Source organism: Phycodurus eques, chromosome 2 (genome assembly GCF_024500275.1).
Source record: "Phycodurus eques isolate BA_2022a chromosome 2, UOR_Pequ_1.1, whole genome shotgun sequence".
Taxonomy (NCBI): Eukaryota; Metazoa; Chordata; class Actinopteri; order Syngnathiformes; family Syngnathidae; genus Phycodurus; species Phycodurus eques.
In genome coordinates, this window is record NC_084526.1 from 10,577,527 (window position 1) to 10,596,560 (window position 19,034).

Below are 19,034 nucleotides of genomic sequence, written 5' to 3' on the forward strand. Positions count from 1 at the left end.
TATCTCTGGAATCGGCGTGACTCTCTAATCACATTGGCACCGAGGCGCCAGATCAAGGAGGCCCCCGCCGGCAATGTATTCCCCTCAGAGCCTCCATCGCTGGGGAATCACTCACAGCGAGAGTATGGAGCGCCTAGCCTACAGCCAAGGTAAGCACCCACTGCAAGGAGCTCTCGCTATTGCCTGAAACAACACTGCACTGCGCTACTAACATTCATACAGTGTATTCATTCCTTTAAGACCATGTTTGTTCCGCAACATAGATTACATAAAACACAACAGTAATACATAACATTGATTGGGTACTCTTGTTTCCTTCCACATTCCAAAAACATGCATGTTATGCTAACTGAAGGCTCCAGATTAACCATTGGTGTTAATGCTCATTTGTCCATATCGCTGGCGTCGGGCGGAAATCTTGCGTCTCCAAAACCATCACAACTTTATTCTGATAACCTGAAAAATACGTGATTTCCGTACAAATTATAGCGCTGTTTAGCATCATCGTACATTCTCGCGAGAACTAGTTTTTTTGGTTGGGGAATTGGGGGGGGGGGGGGGGATCATGCAGTTGTCGCCTACAGCCAAGAGGGGGCGGCAGAGCGACAGCCATGACGTAGTGTTTCCTATTGTGTGTCTCGTGATTGTGTTGTTGACACCGCCCCTACAAGGCGGGCGGCACTGTCACAAGCCGACTGCGGCTCACTTCAGCTCCCAGCAAAAACATCTCCACGGCGACACCATGTACGAAAAAGAAAGCGTCTCCGAGGAGCGGCACCTCTGTGTTTTGCCACCGCCGACGGTACGAAGGTTGAGCATGTAGACTCCCGAACGACGAGCCTCGCCTCTTTTATCATAATTCAGCCGATGCAATTGCTGCTATTTCTAAACCAGGGTTGTCCCAGCGGTCTTCGGGTGTGCTAAGCGTCAAGCCCACCGGCCGAGCAGCGGCACGCTTAGCTCCAGGGACGTAGCCAAACATGGCATCGGCCGCCGAGCACGACCTGGCCCTTTCCGAGGCCGACAGCAGCAAGGAGAAATCTCAGGTGTTCGGGATTTTGAGGTTACAGGAGGAGAAATCTACCGTCGGTGAGAAATCTATCCCCACCGTGAGGGGAGGAGGAGGAGACGGCCGGTGGCAGGCGCCCATCTTCGCGTTAGCCAGGAAAGCCTCAGAAACCATTTCAGGGAGCATTCATGTCCTGCCTAAAGTGTCGGAGAACAGAGCATCCATGGCTGGAGACTGGAGCGTTCAAGGTAGATTATCTCCATCCTTTCATTTTCTGTAGCGCTTGTCCTCATGAGGGTCGAGGGTGAGCCTTAAGATCATCTTGGGTGAAAGGCGAGCTACTGGGCGACAAACAAGCATTCACGACCACATTCACATCTATGGACAATTTTAGAGTCCCCGATTAACCTAAGGTGCATGTTTTTGGATTGTGGGAGGAAGTCTGAGTATCTGGAGAAAATCCAGGCAAGATCACGCAATCTCCTAAAAGCAAAAAGGAAGGCCCTAGCCGAGATTCAAACCTAAAACACCAAGAACTGTGAGGCAGACGTGCTAACCACAGTGCCATGAATTGCTATTTATGACAAATGTACAGTATTTGTGTTCATCTGTCTATGCCAGCGACGTATAGTGGCAGGGAGAACAATTAGATACTCTTCCACTGGATGGCAGAAGGCACATAAGATACTTCAGTGAAGGAAATAAAATGTGAGAATTAATCTTTGTATCCACCTATTGCTGTTGATCCAACACAATAAGTCATGGCACGCACACACTGAGTCAAGTAAATTTGTGAGTAAATTGAGACTAGCTCATCATTGTATTTCAATATGTACTGTATACCTTTTGTGACATTTTTGTTTGGTAGTGTGCCGTAAGATTTTTCTAATGTGAGATGTGTCCCAATGTGGCTCAATTAAGTTTGGGAAACACTGCACTATGCCAACGTGCTGTCTGCTAGAATATTTAAAAATTCATAATCGGTTTAACACTCTATTTATGGTGTTACCACTCTTCATAGCACCTGATAAATGCAGGTGATGGGTAAAATGTTTCTACACAACACAAAGGTGTTGATGGGACAAGCTGAAAGTTACAAATTTGCAACAACAACATGATTATGATTAATAATAATGGTATTAATTGTAACAATAATTATGTTACACATTTGTTTTAAAATATCTTTTCGACAGGCAATTATGGGATTAATAAGCATGAGGAAGATTAGCGCCATTGTAACGTGAAAACAAAAAAAAAATTGTAGTTAAATTCAATTCCACATTTTTCTATATCTTATTTAGTAATGGTGTATCTTTATTCGTGTAAAAAAAAAATCTCAGAAAATTTCAGCCGTTTGTCGTTATGTCATGTCTTTATTCTACTAGTATTGCAACTTTACAAAAGTTGCGTCTTATTTCTTGTACTATTTCGCCTTTATTGTTATTCTACGCCATTATTGTTGTAATATTACCGTCTTGTGTCTTATCATTGTGGCCCTGATACGGCAGTGATAAAAACAGCAGAGATGATAATTTAGCTTTGTCTTTTGTTTGATACTCACAGACGTCACACAGTGAGAAAACAGTCAAAGGTTACAGTTTCTTCTCTCTGGTTTACTTGCACACATACTGTACATACAGTAAGTAAAGCACCTGCTACGATTACTGTTGCTCCCTTAGTGTCTCCACCTCCATGCCAACATTCAATTGTCTGCTAGACCTGCTGAGAATGCAGTCGAGGTGGTTCTTCATTTCAGAAATAAACATTCTCCTCTGGTTACACTTTAACTCAGCGATCCAAGTGGAAAACATTGAAAGTATCCCTCTGATAGGAGGTCACAGTTGCTTAAGACATGCTGAACATTACAGCCATTAGTTGCTTTAGGTTTAAAGTTAGTTATGCTGCAAAGCCAAATGTTCTACGCTGAGTGAGTAATTCATACAAAGTCATTAGGAGTGCATTCTATTTCAGATGTCATAACAACTTATTAAAAAAATCTTGGGATGGGGCAAAACCTTAATGATGTGTGTGTTTGTGTGTGGCAGCTCTGCGGGATCCCATGGCCATGGAGCGAGCCAACCTGCTCAACATGGCCAAGCTGAGTATTAAAGGCTTGATCGAGTCGGCACTGAGCTTTGGAAGAACGCTGGACTCGGACTACCCGCCTTTGCAGCAGTTTTTCGTTGTCATGGAACACTGCCTCAAACATGGTCTTCGAGGTAAGACTACTGCGGCTTCATGTATACAGGTATGTTGTACCTCCCTTCTCAATAGATGGTGTGTGGTCTAAAATGTTTTCTTGGCTTATATTTTTCCAGTGAAAAAGTCCTTTCTGGGATTTAATAAGTCTCTTTGGGGTCCTCTGGAGCTGGTGGAAAAACTGTGTCCGGAAGCAGGAGAGATCTCAGCCTCTGTACGAGATCTGCCGGGACTCAAGTAAGGAATAAACATGGTCCAAAGTCGATTGCCCATGAAGCGTACCATTTGGAATTCAAACAGACGTTTCTGTCAAAAAAAGTTTCTCACAAATAAATCATTCATCACTTAAGATGTATTTTTCACGAGACTTCAGCTCAGTGCGTAAGGCTTAACTCCACAAGTCTACTTTGCTTTGTTTTGTCTCATATATTTGCCTCTCTACTTATGGCAAAGAGTGAAATTGTGATCACAACCGTCGAACTGCAAATCAATATAGTAATGAAAGCGGTACGTTCACCAACCTTTTTGAAACTGAGAGCTACGTCTTGGGTTCGGATTAATGTGAAGGGCTACCAGTTGCATACACACTTCTGAAATGACAAATTTGCTCAAATTACCTTTAATTATGTTATCTTTAATAATAAATGATATTCATCTGTGTGAAGACTGATCATGTCAATTATTTCTCACCATAATTCTCAACAATCATTTGACAAGGTAGGAAACACAAATATCAATATGCAACATTTTATTTAAAAAAATCTCTGAAAGTGTTTACATTTTCAAATGATCATTTGTGCAACATTCCTAGGAAATCACAATGTCCCATCACTGGCAACCTAATGCCCACAGGTCATTTAATAATGCTAATCATTTTTTTCCTAATTCAGCGGTTCCACTCCACATTCATGGAAGCAGACACAACATACTACTTTAACAACTTTCTTTCACTTCCCCTTTGACCTCTTTACTGTCTCTCTCTATTTTGTATTGTATTTAGCACTGAATATACATTATATAGTATAGTATATATTTCAAGTTAGTTAAAAAGCCACCAAAGAGCTTTGGTTGAAGACCAGGAATTAAACTATTTTGGCTACTTGTCTGGGCCAACAAAGGTGGAACCGTGTCTGTTTCCTTTGGTTGTGTTGAGTCAGACATGAAGTCCAGTGTCGTTTCCAAATGCTTGATTTACATCAAAGTGAAAGGAATGAATGACTAAATGATGAAGTAACCTTTTCTCTGCATTTAGAACTCCTTTAGGTCGGGCCAGGGCGTGGTTGCGACTGGCCCTTATGCAGAAGCGGCTGGCCGACTATCTGCGACTCCTCATTACCAGAAAAGATTTACTATGGTAATTGCAAACCCACTCACACGCACAAAAATGCAAACAACATACCTTTAATAATAAGAGTTTTGTAAATATGACTATTAGAATTGTTCATCTTCAGCATACAGGATGTGAATGTAGCGAAGTAGAGCTTCCCGGGCTGTTTCTGAGAGAGAGTTGTCATTCATCTGCAGTGATTTCTATGAGAATTCAGCTCTAATGCTGGAGGAGGAAGGCGCCGTGATTGTGGGCCTGCTGGTCGGTCTGAACGTCATTGATGCCAACCTGTGTGTAAAAGGTGAAGACCTGGACACTCAGGTAATCGCTCCCCTGAGAAGGTTCTCCTCTCAGACCTACAGTCACTGCTGTCCACTTAGCGCATCTTTAGAGCCCACATACAGTGAGCATGTTGAGCCAACGGGAAATGAAAGCGGCCCTACTTACTCAACCTTGCCTATCGACGTGAAACTACATTCACCCGACTTTTAGGAAGCAAGAATTCTCAGTTTCTCGTCAGGCAGGTGGAGAGCAGTGTTGGTCATTCTACTCTGTAGGTGGAGACTTTATCATAAACCAACATCTTCTAGCTAATATTTGTTCACTTGCTGTGCTTGTATCTGAAATCATCTTTCCCCTTGAAATGAATGGAAATGCCACTAATCTGTTCCAGCCCCCCTGAAAACACCCACGAATGTTTTTGTTTTTTAATAAGAAAAATAGCACCCTACTGTATTGTACTTTATAAAAAATATACTGTAATAATAATGTTAAGTAAAATGTAAATAAGCAGTTTCTGCATCATGATTTCAAGCTTTAATACATTTAGGGGCCCGTGTACTTTGCAGGGGGCAGTGAATGTGCGTGTGTATGTATTGTGTGCAAACCTTGTAAGACAAAGTTGTGTAATTCTCTGACTCTGTATTTTATGTTTAATGTTACAATAAACTCAACTGTGGTTCGCTGGCACCATCTAGTGCTCGTAACTTTTATTTTTAACTCGCAACTAGGGACACAAAAAAAAAACTCAACCGAGGTGATTCCCTCACTAATTTGTGTGAATTTGTGAACGAACCTACTATTTACTACTCTCGTTCACTCATTGCATCTCAGTTTGTTTTACCTCCCTCAGTTAATTAGAAACGTAGATCCTCATCGATTCTCATCTGTTTTTAGGTCGGGGTGATTGACTTCTCCATGTACTTAAAGAACGACATTGATGATTACAGGAGCGAAGAGAGGTAGGCTTTCCGATTGTTTATGCCCATGTTTCATGGAGTCCCCTTTCAACGTGAATGCTTGTTTCCATGACCATAGGAACAGCCAGATAGCATCCATCTTGGATCAGAAAAACTATGTGGAGGAACTTAATCGGCAACTAAAGTAAGACTTTACTTCTTACCTTAAATTGTGGATTTTCATCCATATACAAGGAAATCATCCTCCGTTTTAAATTGTTGTGTCCAGTTCTACAGTTCATGGACTTCAGGGCAGAGTGGACTCTTTGGAAAAGTCCAACTCTAAACTCATAGAGGAGGTGAGTCTTACTTTGGCATGTGTGGTGGTAATTGTGAAGGTGAAAGACACGACTCAACTTCAGTGTCTGTCCACTTTGTGTATGTGCGCGCATGTGTGTGTGTGTGTGTGTGTGCGTGTGTGTGTGTGCGCGTGTGCGCGCATGCGTGCAGTTAGCTATAGCCAAAAACAACATCATTAAACTGCAGGAAGAGAACCAGCAACTCAGGAGTGAAAACAGCCTGATTCTTCTGAAGGCACAGCAACATTTAGAGGTACTTACACACAATGGCTTCACAAAACTGCACTCAAAAAGCCGGTTTTGACGACACTGTCAGAGTGATGTTAGTTTAAGTTAACGATATGTTTATATTTATTGGGTTCACAGTCATCCGCTACAAATTCTTTTCTTTTTTAATATTTTAACATTTTTTGCACAAGTCACATTTTTATTTGGATCACGATTACATTTAGCATGTTTGTTTGAGATCTGAACTTATTACCAATTTCCTTGGGAGAAACTCAGATCTCAAAAAATAGTATAATAACCTGTACTTCAGATCTCAAAAATAGTATTTTTTTGATGAAGTTGAGATTTTTCTCATGGATTTAACCCATTCACAAAGACACATTTTAATTTGTGAAAAGGCTGTTTTTATGCAACTCTTGTATTGCAGCTCATTAGGCTGTTCAGGTGTACCTAATGTTATGGACAGTAAGTCTATGTACAGGTCTAAATAAATCTAATGCTTCAGTAAATCAGAATGCAGTGGAGCCTCGGTTTACAAATTTAATCCATCCTGCAATGCCGTTCACGAACAGAAACGTTGGCGAACCGAAGTAATGTTTCAAATGAAATGATTGGAAATGCAATTCATCCGTTTCAGCTCCAGAACCAAGTTATCCATCCATCCATCTATTTTCTGAGCCGCTTCTCCTCAATAGGGTCGCGGGCGTGCTGGAGCCTATCCCAGCTATCATCGGGCAGGAGGCGGGGTTAGGGTTACCCTGAACCGGTTGCCAGCCAATCGCAGAGAACCAAGTTATGTTTACTGTATTTTACCGAGGTGTTCGTAAAGCGAGCCATTGCTTATCTAAGGTTCCACTGTATTGTAGAAAAGTTCATTTATTTCAATAGGCCAAATCAAAAAATATAATTTTATAATAATTGGATTCATTAAACATAACAAAATATATATTTTATATATTTTAAATATTTTTTTTTTATTTAAAATGATTTTGATTGTTTATTTTGTAATATTCAAATTTCTAGAGATGCTGCATTATGGGGTTTCATTTTCTGTAAAATATAATCGACAAAATTATGAGAAATAATCTCCATATATGAGTTGCACTTTCTGAATTGACTTACTGGAAGAATTTCAAGTTTTATATGGTATTCAAATTTATTGAAATTCAACTGTTTGATTCTTAGTTCAGAGAAGTAGCTTGAGCTGCATTGGAGCCAAAAGGTTGTGCAATAGCGGTGGACTTCAATGCCATTATTGACCAGAAAAGCACAGCACAACCTTGGGGTTCTTGTTCATTGTTTTATGCAGGTGTCTCAAGGTGACGTGTCTGTGGAGAGAGACACGTACAAACAGTCTCGTCAAGGTTTGGATGAGATGTACAACGAGGCGCAAAGACAGCTGAAGGAGGAGTGTCAGCTCAGACAGGTTAGACTGCACCTCCACTTCACACATGCACTTGTGTCTTGTGTGACAACATCAGCGCTCATGTACATTGTGTGCTTTATGGTCAGGATGTGGAGAATGAGCTCGTGGTCCAGGTGTCAATGAAGCAAGAAATGGAGCTGGCCATGAAACTTCTTGAGAAAGATATTCATGAAAAACAGGTGCAGAATGCATCTTACAAAAAGTGGATGTGTACACCAAATAAATGTTGACTCATTTGTGCGACTGTTATTGTCTGCAAACAGGACACGCTAATCGGTCTCAGACATCAACTGGATGAAGTCAAAGCCATCAATGTAGAGATGTACCAGAAAATGCAGGTACATACGAACACACACTCTGCTAGTCAACTATGATAGATAGATACATACTAGACAGAAATGTTCTGTTAGAATAAACTAGCAAACAGCTTCTGAGCCAAAAGTTCTTGTCTCGTAGTCATCTGATGATGAGATGAAGAAGAAGAACAACATGATCAGTCGTCTTGAGGAGAAGACCAATCAGATCACTGCCACGATGAAGCAGTTGGAGCAGAGGTGAGGAACACAGAATGTCACACAAGCTAATCAGCACAGGAAAATCATTTTTCCTCTCTCATGTCCTCCATCCATCCAATGCCTGGTAGCTGTATTTTCTGTTTTTATATTTTACGATCAGGCGGTCCTGATTAGGGGTTGTACAGACTTGTCGACTTTACTACTCCTCAATGATGTTCAGAATGTAACGTCAACTAGTCGCTAATCACGCTTTCGCTATGCTTGAGGAGGAGGCAGCCGCTTACGGCAACAGATGAGTGCGTTTTTCACCTTGAATTATTTAAATTGTTTTCAATTTCCGAACGTGTCACTAGAAGTGAGGGGAAACCAGTAAAAGGGCAAAAAGCTAGGCTTGAACAACTATTTTTCAGTCCACACTATCAAGGCAAGGCAAGTTTATTTGTATAGCACAATTCATACATAAATCAAAGTCCTTCACAATGGCAAAAATAAATGCATTCAGTACAGAATTTGAAGATGATTTAAAGGTAGACAATTAAAATCAGATGTTAAAAGTTGTAAAAATAAAACAGTTTAAGCAATACAAGTGCGTTAAAAGTCGAGAAGAAAGCTTGAGCATCTAAGAGAAACGTAGTAAACAATCAGGGGAAGGAGAGCGGGGAATCATCCCACCGCACACGGAGAGGTCGCTGAGACCCCACAAATACCAACCATGTTGATGCACTTGTGTTCTAACCTGTATGTTCTACGCTAATTTGGTGCATGAGTTGTCCATTGTCGGTAGGTTATTGCAAAGCATTCCATCCATTCCATGTTTTTTTTTTTTTTTTTTTTTTTTAAATTACTGTTCTGAAAAGGTATCAACAAAACTGTCAGCAACTAGTTGACAACTTATATCATATTAAGTATCGACTCAAAGGAATCTCCACTCATGCAACCCCTAGTTCTGACTAGAATTATGCTGAGGAGATATGGATGCAAATGATTTGGGTCTTCATTCCAGTTACAAGTGTCAGAGTTTCTCCCAAGGAAATTGGTAATAAGTCTCAAATAGAACATACAGTATTTCCTCACTGAACGCATTGTCATGGCAACATGATGCACAATAACATCTTGACATTAAAGTGTCGCAGAACTTGATCCTGCATTTCAAGTTTTGTCATCTCTTTGCTCACCAGATAGCGTTATCTCTAGTTAATGATTCAATATATGGACTTTATGTGCGAAACAACTCAGTGAGTTTCGAAGAATTCTGTCATTCCATTCCTGTCGTAGGTCCTGTTGGTTCTTAACGTTCCCTGCTGCCTTTATGTGGCAAAGAGATGATATGCTCAATTTTTATTTTTTAATTTTTTTTACGCAAGATCAATTTTCACAATTTTGAGGATGATTAGAGTCACCTGTGGTTGAATTCTTGTGAATGAGAAAAATAATCTATTTTTGCAAAATGAAATGATTTTGTTTGAAAAACATTTTGTGTGTGCACATTAACAAATCTAATTTGAAATCACTACCCACTTTTGTGAGGGTATTTTGTCGTATAATATTTATTGATTCTCTATTCATTTATGTTGAGCACCATGCATTTGGATAAAAATGATTGAAAAAAATACATGTACGATACGCTGGAGTACATTGCGCACCCCCAAAAATTAATAACCACACACAGGATCGATTAACATTCACATTATTACAGCTATTTATGGGATTAGGGGACTAACTGATTTAAAACAGCATTTCAACAACTACACAACGGTACTCAACACTCTGGGACATCCTCTGACAGCAAACCGCCATGACGACGTCAACAGTGGCGTCGTCATTAAAACATGGCGGCTCGCTATCAGAAGATTTCCCAGTGTGCCTTGCCGTCGTTGAATAGTTGTTAAAATGCGGTTTTATGGCGGTTGGTCCCCAAATACCATAAATAGTTGTAATAATATGAATGTTAATCGATCTTGTGTGTGGTTAGTACATTTTGGTGGTGTGCATTATACAACCCCAATTCCAATGAAGTGGGGACGTTGTCCATCCATCCATCCATTTTCTGAGCCACTTCTCCTCACGAGGGTCGCGGGCGTGCTGGAGCCTATCCCAGCTGTCATCGGGCAGTAGGCGGGGTACACCCTGAACTGGCTGCCAGCCAATCGCAGGGCACATACAAACAGACAACCATTCGCACTCACATGCACACCTGCGGGCAATTTAGAGTCTCCAATTTATACATGTTTTTGGGATGTGGGAGGAAACCGGATTGCCCGGAGAAAACCCACGCAGGCACGGGGAGAACATGCAAACTCCACACAGTCGGGGACGGGGATTGAAGCCGGGTCCTCAGAACTGTGAGGCTGACGCTCTAACCAGTCAGTCACCGTGTCGCCAGTTGGGACGTTGTGTTAAACATAAATAAAAACAGAATACAATGATTTGCAAATCATGTTCAACCTATATTTAATTGAATACACTACAAAGATGAAATATTTTATGTTCAAACTGATCAACTTGATTGTTTTTAGCAAATAATCATTAACTTAGAATTGTATGGCTGCAACACGTTCCAAAAAAGCTGGGACAGGGTCATGTTTACCACTGTGTTACATCACCTTTTCTTTGAACAACATTCAATAAACGTTTGGGAACTGAGGACACTAATTGTTGAAGCTTTGTAGGTGGAATTCTTTCCCATTCTTTCCAAAAACAATTAGAAATGTGGACTCGTCGGACCACAGAACACTTTTCCACTTTGCATCAGTCCATCTTCGATGAGCTCGGGGCCAGAGAAGCTGGCGGCGTTTCTGGGTGTTGTTGAGAAATGGCTTTTGTTTTGCATAGTAGAGTTTCAAGTTGCACTTACGGACGTAGCGCCGAAATGTATTTGCTGACATTGGTTTTCTGAAGTGTTCCTGAGCCCGTGTGGTGATATCATTAACACATGGATGTCGGTTTTTGATGCAGTGCCGCCTGAGGGATCGAAGGTCACGGGCATTCAATGCTGGTTTTCGGCCTTGCCGCTTACATGCAGTGATTTCTCCAGATTCTCTGAACCTTTTGATGATATTTTGGACCCTAGATGATGAAATCCCTAAATTCCTTGCCAACTGTACATTGAGGAACATTGTCCTTAAACTGTTCGACTATTTTCTCACGCACTTGTTCACAGCTTTGCTTGTGAATGACTGAGCAATTCAGGGAAGCTCCTTTTCTACCCAATCATGGCACCCACCTGTTCCCAATTAGCCTGTTCACCTGTGGGATGTTCCAAACAGGTCTTTGATTAACATTCCTCAACTTTCTCAGTCTTTTTTGCCACCTGTCCCATCTGTTTTGGAACGTGTTGCAGCCATAAAATTCTAAGTTAATGATTATTTGCTAAAAATAATAAATCAGTTTTAACATTGTATATCTTGTCTTTGTAGTGTATTCAATTAAATATAGGTCAAACATGATTTGCAAATCATTGTATTCTGTTTGTATTTATGTTTAACACAAGGTCCCAACTTCATTGCAATTGGGGTTGTACGTGTTTATCTGCTCTCTGCAGCTTTTGTTGTGTCTTAACCTTTTTTTTAAATTATTAGTATCATCCATCCAGCCATCTGTCTTGCACCAGGAGTGAACGTGTTATCCTGGCACATGACCTCTCTAACAGCTACTATGTTGCGCAAACTGGCTGATGTGGGAGGTGAACAATACAACTGTGAAGCCGCAGTATCAGAACTAAACAATAGGGTGCATCATAGCCTCAATATTTACACACAATACAAAAGTAGACTAATTATAACGCTTTAAATGTGTACCTAAATATGATGTTAACTTATAAATCACAAGATTTAAAACAAATTTTTCTAAACTTTTCCAAAACGCATATCTACTCATATACATAATTTTACTGTGACGGAGTTGTCTACCTGTTACTATATTTATGTACAATATGCACTATTGACTTGAAGATTGACATTGGAAGAATTATTGAGTTTATTTTTTTTGGTGTGAGAAATCCACTCATGTATTTAAGCTAATCCTTCCACGCATGGCGAGTTTAGTTATTGTTGCACCCGGTCTCACTTGCTTCATGACGAATTCGCCTCACTGCATCAGTGAGCGCCTGCCATACCTCTTCCCCACCCCTAGTCACCCACCCCTCAGTTTAAATGTGCTCCGTCCTCTTTGTGAAGGTTTTCCTCTGCGCTGACATAGTCATGTACTTTTTGCTAAGCTCAAAATCAAGTTTTGATTTGCATCCAAATGAATCGGCAAGTATATATTGGGGAGCCATCAAGCTGTCCTGTGATTGTAGTCATTTTCCTGCTTCTCTTCACGACTTATACGGTGAAAAATAACCACAATGTACAACTTTGACATGAAAAATGTCACTTTTTGTCTTGCTGACGACTTCAGTCACTTCCTGCCTTGAGTGTAATGGGGGCCAATTAGAATAATGATGTATTGACATCCTTTCTTCCTTCCTTTTCTTTCTGATGTTTTTTTTCCCTTTTCCTTCCTCCCGCCTGTTTATCTCTTTTTTTTTTTTTTTTGCCATGAAATCATCCATTGATCCATTTTACCCACATTGCTTTGTGATTGGTTCCTCCTCCTGTGCGCAGCGATAAAGATCTGTTAAGTCAGACCAGAACTCTGGCCATGTCGTTTGTCAAGTGTGCCAGCGCAGACACCGAGCACCAGTACAAGCTAGTCAAGGACATCTCCTTCTGAGCACCGACACATACTCAACGCCGCTTTACTTTAATATCCTTGTTTTCTCCTTTTTCCACTTGTTTTTGTGGACTGTACAGTTTGGGGAAATATTATTATCACTGGCCTTGTGGGCGGATTTTCATTAGTGATGATCAGCCTTGTGATATCTCATTTGCTCTCATTGTCACGCCACCTTATCTCATTTTAACAGCTGTTGAAGATAATAGAGAGAAACTGTGGGAAGAACATTTGTAAACTTAACAGTTATCTTTCTAACACAGGCATGCCACTTTACATGCAGGCGTGCTGATTTTAAGATGATTGACATTGATGATAAGGTTCAGACTCTGATGTATACAGAACAGCCCCATCTCAGAGCAATAACTTACACAACACACAGGTGAACTTTTCTTTTTAGAAATGATGAGGCACCAACCACTTATGTAGGCTACATAAATTAACACGTAATAACTTTTTTTTATTGTACAATCCGTGTTGTTGTTATTCCTAGTAGTATGTACATCTAACCCATCAATAAAAATGCTCTACTGTCGTCACATGAGGAAGAAACCACTTTAATATGGTGGACGTGTGTGCTGCATTAATACTGTCACAAACCGAAATGGAGAATGTTACATTTAATCCAACTCAGAACAGGGCTTTATGCAAAAAGCAGATAGCTCAGCACCACCAAAGGTCACAACATTGTAAGGATGGAAATCTCTCGCCACCTCACTATCCGATTATCGATGTATCTTGAATCGATGCATATTTTTTTCTATACTATCTTTTTTCTTACTGTTTGACTACTTAATACGTTTGAAATAATTGGAAACGATCCATATTTCCATGATTAAACTAAATGACAGCCACATTTACTTCCATTATCTTTTATTAAAACAAAATGGAAGAGGCGTATGAAATACTGTATGTGCCAGTAGCCCTAGCAGAATCCTTTTAGCACTGTAAATTAATCGACCTGAATCACGAACATAAATCTCGGGTGGAAAAGGGCCATGTGATTCGTCATGTTTGTTGTGTTCCCAAAATATTTTGAGTTTTGCCTCACCTAACTTGCTCGCACTGCAGCACTCTTTTTGACGGGCCCCGCATTGGCTTCCAAGTTCCCCTTACGTAATTGATTTATTTCATGATTTCATTGTATAAATCGATTCGAAATGGTTTACATCTGCATTGCGATGCGTTGAAATGAAATCTATTTTTTTCCTCCCACTCCTACAACAACAAAAAGTGACATAATCCAGTCATCCTCATTATGCGCCAATCAAAAAAATTATAGTAAATAAATAAAAAAAACAATTCTGCTGCAGCGCCATCTGCTGGATCAGGTGAGTCACTTCCCCTCTGAAAATGAAAATTGGCCACTAGTTAGACCGCTGTTAACTATTAAAAGGTTTAACTAAGGAAGCTGAATGTTACATAGTTGTAAGGGCTTGACGTATTATTTATTGACTGTAGTGATAGATTGGGATGTACTAAATCCATGTTCATAGAAGCTTACCTGTTGAGGAATTTGTAAAAGCCCGTAATATCACTGTTGTTTACCACCTTGATCAATAAAGTTTGATGTTTTCAAAGTGCTTTGGAGTGTCTGCGCAGGAAGCTCACTTGATGATCACAGGTCCGCTACGCCATCACCGCCTTTCTGCCTTGGTTGCACTTTTTGAAGTTTTTGCCTTTCATCCTCAATTGAACGCCTTTTGCACGTCATCCTGTTTTTTTCCTCTCCTTCGCCAATCGTCCTCTCCTTCCACCTCCTACGCCACTTTTTTTCTCTTCACGGTCCTGAGTTTGTCGCTGGTTGTAATGGCGCAGATTACAGGAGGCCGAGAGCCACCGCACCACGGCCGAGGAGGGCACCAGACGCTTCAAGGTGGACTTTGCCAACAAGGCCGACAGCCTGCAGCGGCAGATCGACCACAGAGAGAAACAGCTGTAAGCCCAGCAGACACCCTCTTGTTGTCAATGCAGCCCGGAAATATTCAATAGTACTCAATCTTCTTGTTGATGAGAACGCTCACATTGCATTGAGCAGTCGTCGTCGTCGTTTGTGCTGATTCTTGTATGGCCCGCAGACTTCAGCTGGAGACGGACCTGAAGATCGAGCGGGAGTGGAGGCAAACGCTGCAGGACGATCTCCACCGGGAGAGAGAAACAGTGGCTCAGCTTAGGACACAGGCGCTACAGATCAACGGCCTCAAGATGGTAATGAAAGACAGAAAGAACAAGAGACGCGCGCCCTATTTGATCATGTCTGTAGAAACTTCCGCCTCACAGTTCTGAGGTTCCTATCTCGACTGCGGCATTCCTGTGTGGAGTTTGCATGTTCTCAAACTTGGACAGTGATTTTAAAGTGACATCGGCAAACTTTTGCAGCTGCAAAAGGTGAGGACTTTTCTTACACGGCAGCACTTTGAAACAGTAAAACATGGCTTCAGCCCATCTCGGCTCGATTACTGTAATTCACTTTACTTTGGAGTCAGCCAGTCCTCCCTCGAACGTCTCCAGTTGGCTCAAAATGCTGCCGCTCGCCTCTTAACTGGAACATGTAACATGTAACATGGAGCAAATACTGCAACTCCTATTGTGGCTTCCATCCCCTGGCTGCCTGTCTCCTCCAGACATTCTGCTGTTTGTTTTTAAATGTCAAAATGGTCTCGTCCCGCCCTACCTCTCGGAACTGCTCTGTCTCTGCACTCCTTTCCTAGTCCCTCAGGTCAGCTGACCAGCTGCTACTGGAGCGGAAGCTTCGGGGTTTTTCTGTTGGCGGTCTCAAACTATGGAATGACGTCCCAGTGCACATTAGACAAGTCCCTTTCCTTTCTATTTTTGAAAGCTGCCATTTTTATTGTCTTTTAAGTGCACAGCATGAAACTCCCCTGAGACTCTGCCCTTGTTTTTAACTTTGTTGATGTTTCAGTTTTCAAATAATGTTCAGTTGTCCTATGTTCAATTTGTATTTGTTGGAGCTGTGGTTGTTTTTAAAGTGTATAATTCAAAAGGAGTTGAGTTATTGCCGTGCTCGCGGTTTACTTTGCCTAAAGTCAGCTGGGATAGGCTCCAGCTCACCTGCAATCCTAATGGGGACAAGCGCCATAGAATATGGATGGCTTGATACTATCATATTGGTTTACCTAATGTAGCAAGTGTAATTGAATACACCATAAACCATGAATGTGTTTTTTTCCGCCCCAGGAGTTCCACCGACTCCAGGACGAAAACTTCCAGCTGAAGAGCATCTGTGAAGACCAAGAACAAGCTCTTGAGGAACTTGGCTCCAAACTTAGCGAGTATGTATGCTATCTAACACAGGCTCTACTTACGTGTAGGTTGGCATCCATGACATGGCTGACAGTTCAATTGGAATTGAATTTTCAATAAAAAATTCAATGTCTCACTCAAATAAACGCCTCTCTTTACACCGTCGGAGGAAAATGTATGGTAACTAATTACCTTAAACAGAGGAGTGGAGAAATACCAGAACAAACAAGTATCCTGCACAATATTAAAGATCTTGCATTATGTCTGAATTTCGTTCCGGGAATCTGCACAATTTATTTACCCTGCATCTGTTCTTGTTGTTTCTTTGCGTTTCTCATTAACTCCAGGTTCACTTGACATGAAATGTAAAATAGTATTGTCTTTAATATGATTACAAATATCCGTTTACAGTGAACCACCACTATTCGAAGGTGTTCGGGACTTAGCCCTGCTGCAAATATTGAAAATCTGCAAGTAATCTTGTGTATATTATTGTGTATAGATGCCAAAAGATGGCGATAAAGCACTTAAAATGAGGACCATAAAGCATTAACTCCATGCATCCAGAATGTCCACAATCATTGAACCCATGTTACATAAATGACTGCACTCACGAGTTAGCCTATTTAGCACAAACAAACAATAGCATCAATAGCATTAGCTTGCTTGCATCACACTTGGGCAAACAAATAGGTCCAGTAGCACAATAAATGTTGGAGAATAGAGGTGAATTGTAACAGCAGGCTTTTAGAAGCTGCAGAGGAGCAGAAACGTAGTTTTCACTTTTAACTGCGCGAGGTGCATTCAAGGACTGCCAACAAAACAGGCGGCGCATTCTCATAATCAGATGCGTGACGCCGGCATCTGGCGGCGAGTGGTGACAATTGCTTTGTCCTCATCATTTTGTCATACAGATCCAAAATGAAGATTGAGGACATCAAAGAAGCCAACAAAGCACTTCAGGTAAAATATAGACGCTGTGTATATTGTCCAACTGCATTGAAGTCGAGTGAGTTATAAGAGTTAGTGTGGCTGCTGCAGGGCGGGCAGGTGTGGTTGAAAGACAAGGACGCGAGCCACTGCAAGCTGTGCGAGAAGGAGTTCTCCATCTCTCGACGCAAAGTGAGTCTCGAGCAATCACTGACGGCACTTTACTCGCTTTGCTTGCCTGCGTTGTTATCGTCGTCGTGTGTCCAGCACCACTGTAGGAACTGCGGCGAGATCTTCTGCAACAGCTGCTCGGACAACGAACTTCCCCTGCCTGCATCTCCCAAACCGGTGCGGGTGTGCGACACCTGCCACGCTCTCCTCCTCCAGAGATGCTCATCCAATCCTTCCTGAAATGTTACATCTGCCCCCAACTCACAGGACAACCTCCCATCATCCCTCTGCAAGGTCCATCTCTTTAATGCTGCTCCATACTGATTATATGCATGCACATTTGACATTATCTCACAGAGATATAATGCATTCATTTTTATTTTTTTTTAATTAAGCACATTGGTATTTTTTCATTAACATCGTGACAGTAAGCTAAAAATGACAATTAGCCTATTTATAAATTGTATATATTAAATTGTAATTCACCAACTTTCCTGTTAGGTGGGGCAACTACACACCTATGTATCCACTTGTGTATTACAAATTCATGTGATGGGGTAGGTTGTGGTCATCTGTGTTCATGGATGTGTACGTTTCCTCAACCTTTCTACTGGATGTCGCTGCTGTTGTGCTGAAATATTAGACACTCAATCAGTGCGCTTTAGCAAGCATTCAGAACACGTCGAAGGCACTAAAAGATGATGGACTTCCCCATCGAGGCTGTAAAAGGCACATAACTTTACACTAAGAGAAAGCACTGAAGACTAAATGACTGCACAATGATGTTAGTATCAAAATCAGATTAGAGAAGTGCCGCTTTGTGTTTGATAAAATACAATCATGCTTGAACTCAATTGAAGATGTGCACTGAAGGAAAAAAACAAGTACATAAAGTTTACTGTCATTCCCCTCAAGGCTGCTGCTCAATGTTCAGTGTTAGTCCCACTTGAGCTTCTGTAAATACTCTTACGGCGCTGATATGAACCAAGTATTTATTAACACTTTTGAGGTTCATTATTGAAAACAGCCCGTTATCATTTTTTGCGGTTCAACAAGTGTTCGATTTACGGCATGTCACTGAAGGTTCGAGACAAACGCAGCAGATGCTACTTCAAGCACCACCAGGTGTTGTTTTTCTTTTGGAAATGTGTTCTGTTCACTTCACTGACTGCTTGAGGTTGCTGAGACAGACCTATGCCAATTACAGTATGGCCTTGAATTTTATTTAATTTATTTACATTTTTGCTACATGAGTTTTATTTTTGTTTTGTTGAATGTCTGAGGCCAATACAACTACATTGACTGGTCCCAGGACAAATAGAGCCGAACAGTCTATTTCTAATACCTTGTAGACTCTACATGCTCATCTGCACACCCTGGTTTTGTACTTAATGATGCCGACAATTTGGAAGTTGTCATTTTTTTCTAATTTATTCCAGTGTTAAAGAATAACACTTCATAGGTAGTAAAATCTTTTTTCTAATTAGCACCTGGGCCTCATTTTGTATAGTGTTGCTCTTAGACAATCCTCGGTACTCGAGGATGTGTACAGTTTTTGTTATTGTTTATATTGTTAATCAAAGTGAACTTTATAATCACATTGTTCATGATTGCCAACAGTATGCTGCGTTGACGAAGCAGTTTTGATTAAATCTGATCCTGCCATGGATTCTTGTCATTACATCTTTTTGCCACAATGCAACCAACAAGCATGC

General features: G+C 41.0%; 1 protein-coding gene across 2 annotated transcripts; it reads left to right on the plus strand.

The window, feature by feature from the left end:
- The first annotated feature begins 633 nt into the window (after positions 1–633).
- On the plus strand, positions 634–18,988 carry rufy2 (RUN and FYVE domain containing 2). 2 transcript variants are annotated; one of them, XM_061666668.1, is made up of 20 exons: positions 634–802; positions 895–1,257; positions 3,055–3,228; positions 3,328–3,445; positions 4,461–4,562; positions 4,733–4,856; positions 5,712–5,776; positions 5,853–5,918; positions 6,003–6,072; positions 6,224–6,325; positions 7,610–7,726; positions 7,813–7,905; positions 7,990–8,064; positions 8,183–8,280; positions 14,773–14,892; positions 15,033–15,162; positions 16,153–16,247; positions 17,133–17,181; positions 17,260–17,340; positions 17,416–18,988. In XM_061666668.1, exons 2-20 carry the CDS (start codon positions 981–983, stop codon positions 17,557–17,559), a joined length of 2,100 nt encoding a protein of 699 aa, XP_061522652.1. In that variant the 5' UTR covers positions 634–802; positions 895–980; the 3' UTR covers positions 17,560–18,988. The 2 variants fall into 2 exon arrangements, with proteins under 2 accessions (XP_061522652.1, XP_061522662.1); XM_061666678.1 differs by lacking the exons at positions 15,033–15,162; positions 16,153–16,247; positions 17,133–17,181; positions 17,260–17,340; positions 17,416–18,988 and having other exon boundaries at positions 635–802; positions 12,846–14,866.
- The last annotated feature ends 46 nt before the right edge of the window (positions 18,989–19,034 follow it).

Coding starts and splice junctions, on each gene's coding strand:
- rufy2 (XM_061666668.1), top strand. CDS start 981: ATGGCATCGGCCGCCGAGCACGACCTGGCCCTTTCCGAGGCCGACAGC. Junction 3,446..4,460: donor CGAGATCTGCCGGGACTCAA/GTAAGGAATAAA, acceptor CTCTGCATTTAG/AACTCCTTTAGGTCGGGCCA. Junction 4,857..5,711: donor GTGAAGACCTGGACACTCAG/GTAATCGCTCCC, acceptor ATCTGTTTTTAG/GTCGGGGTGATTGACTTCTC.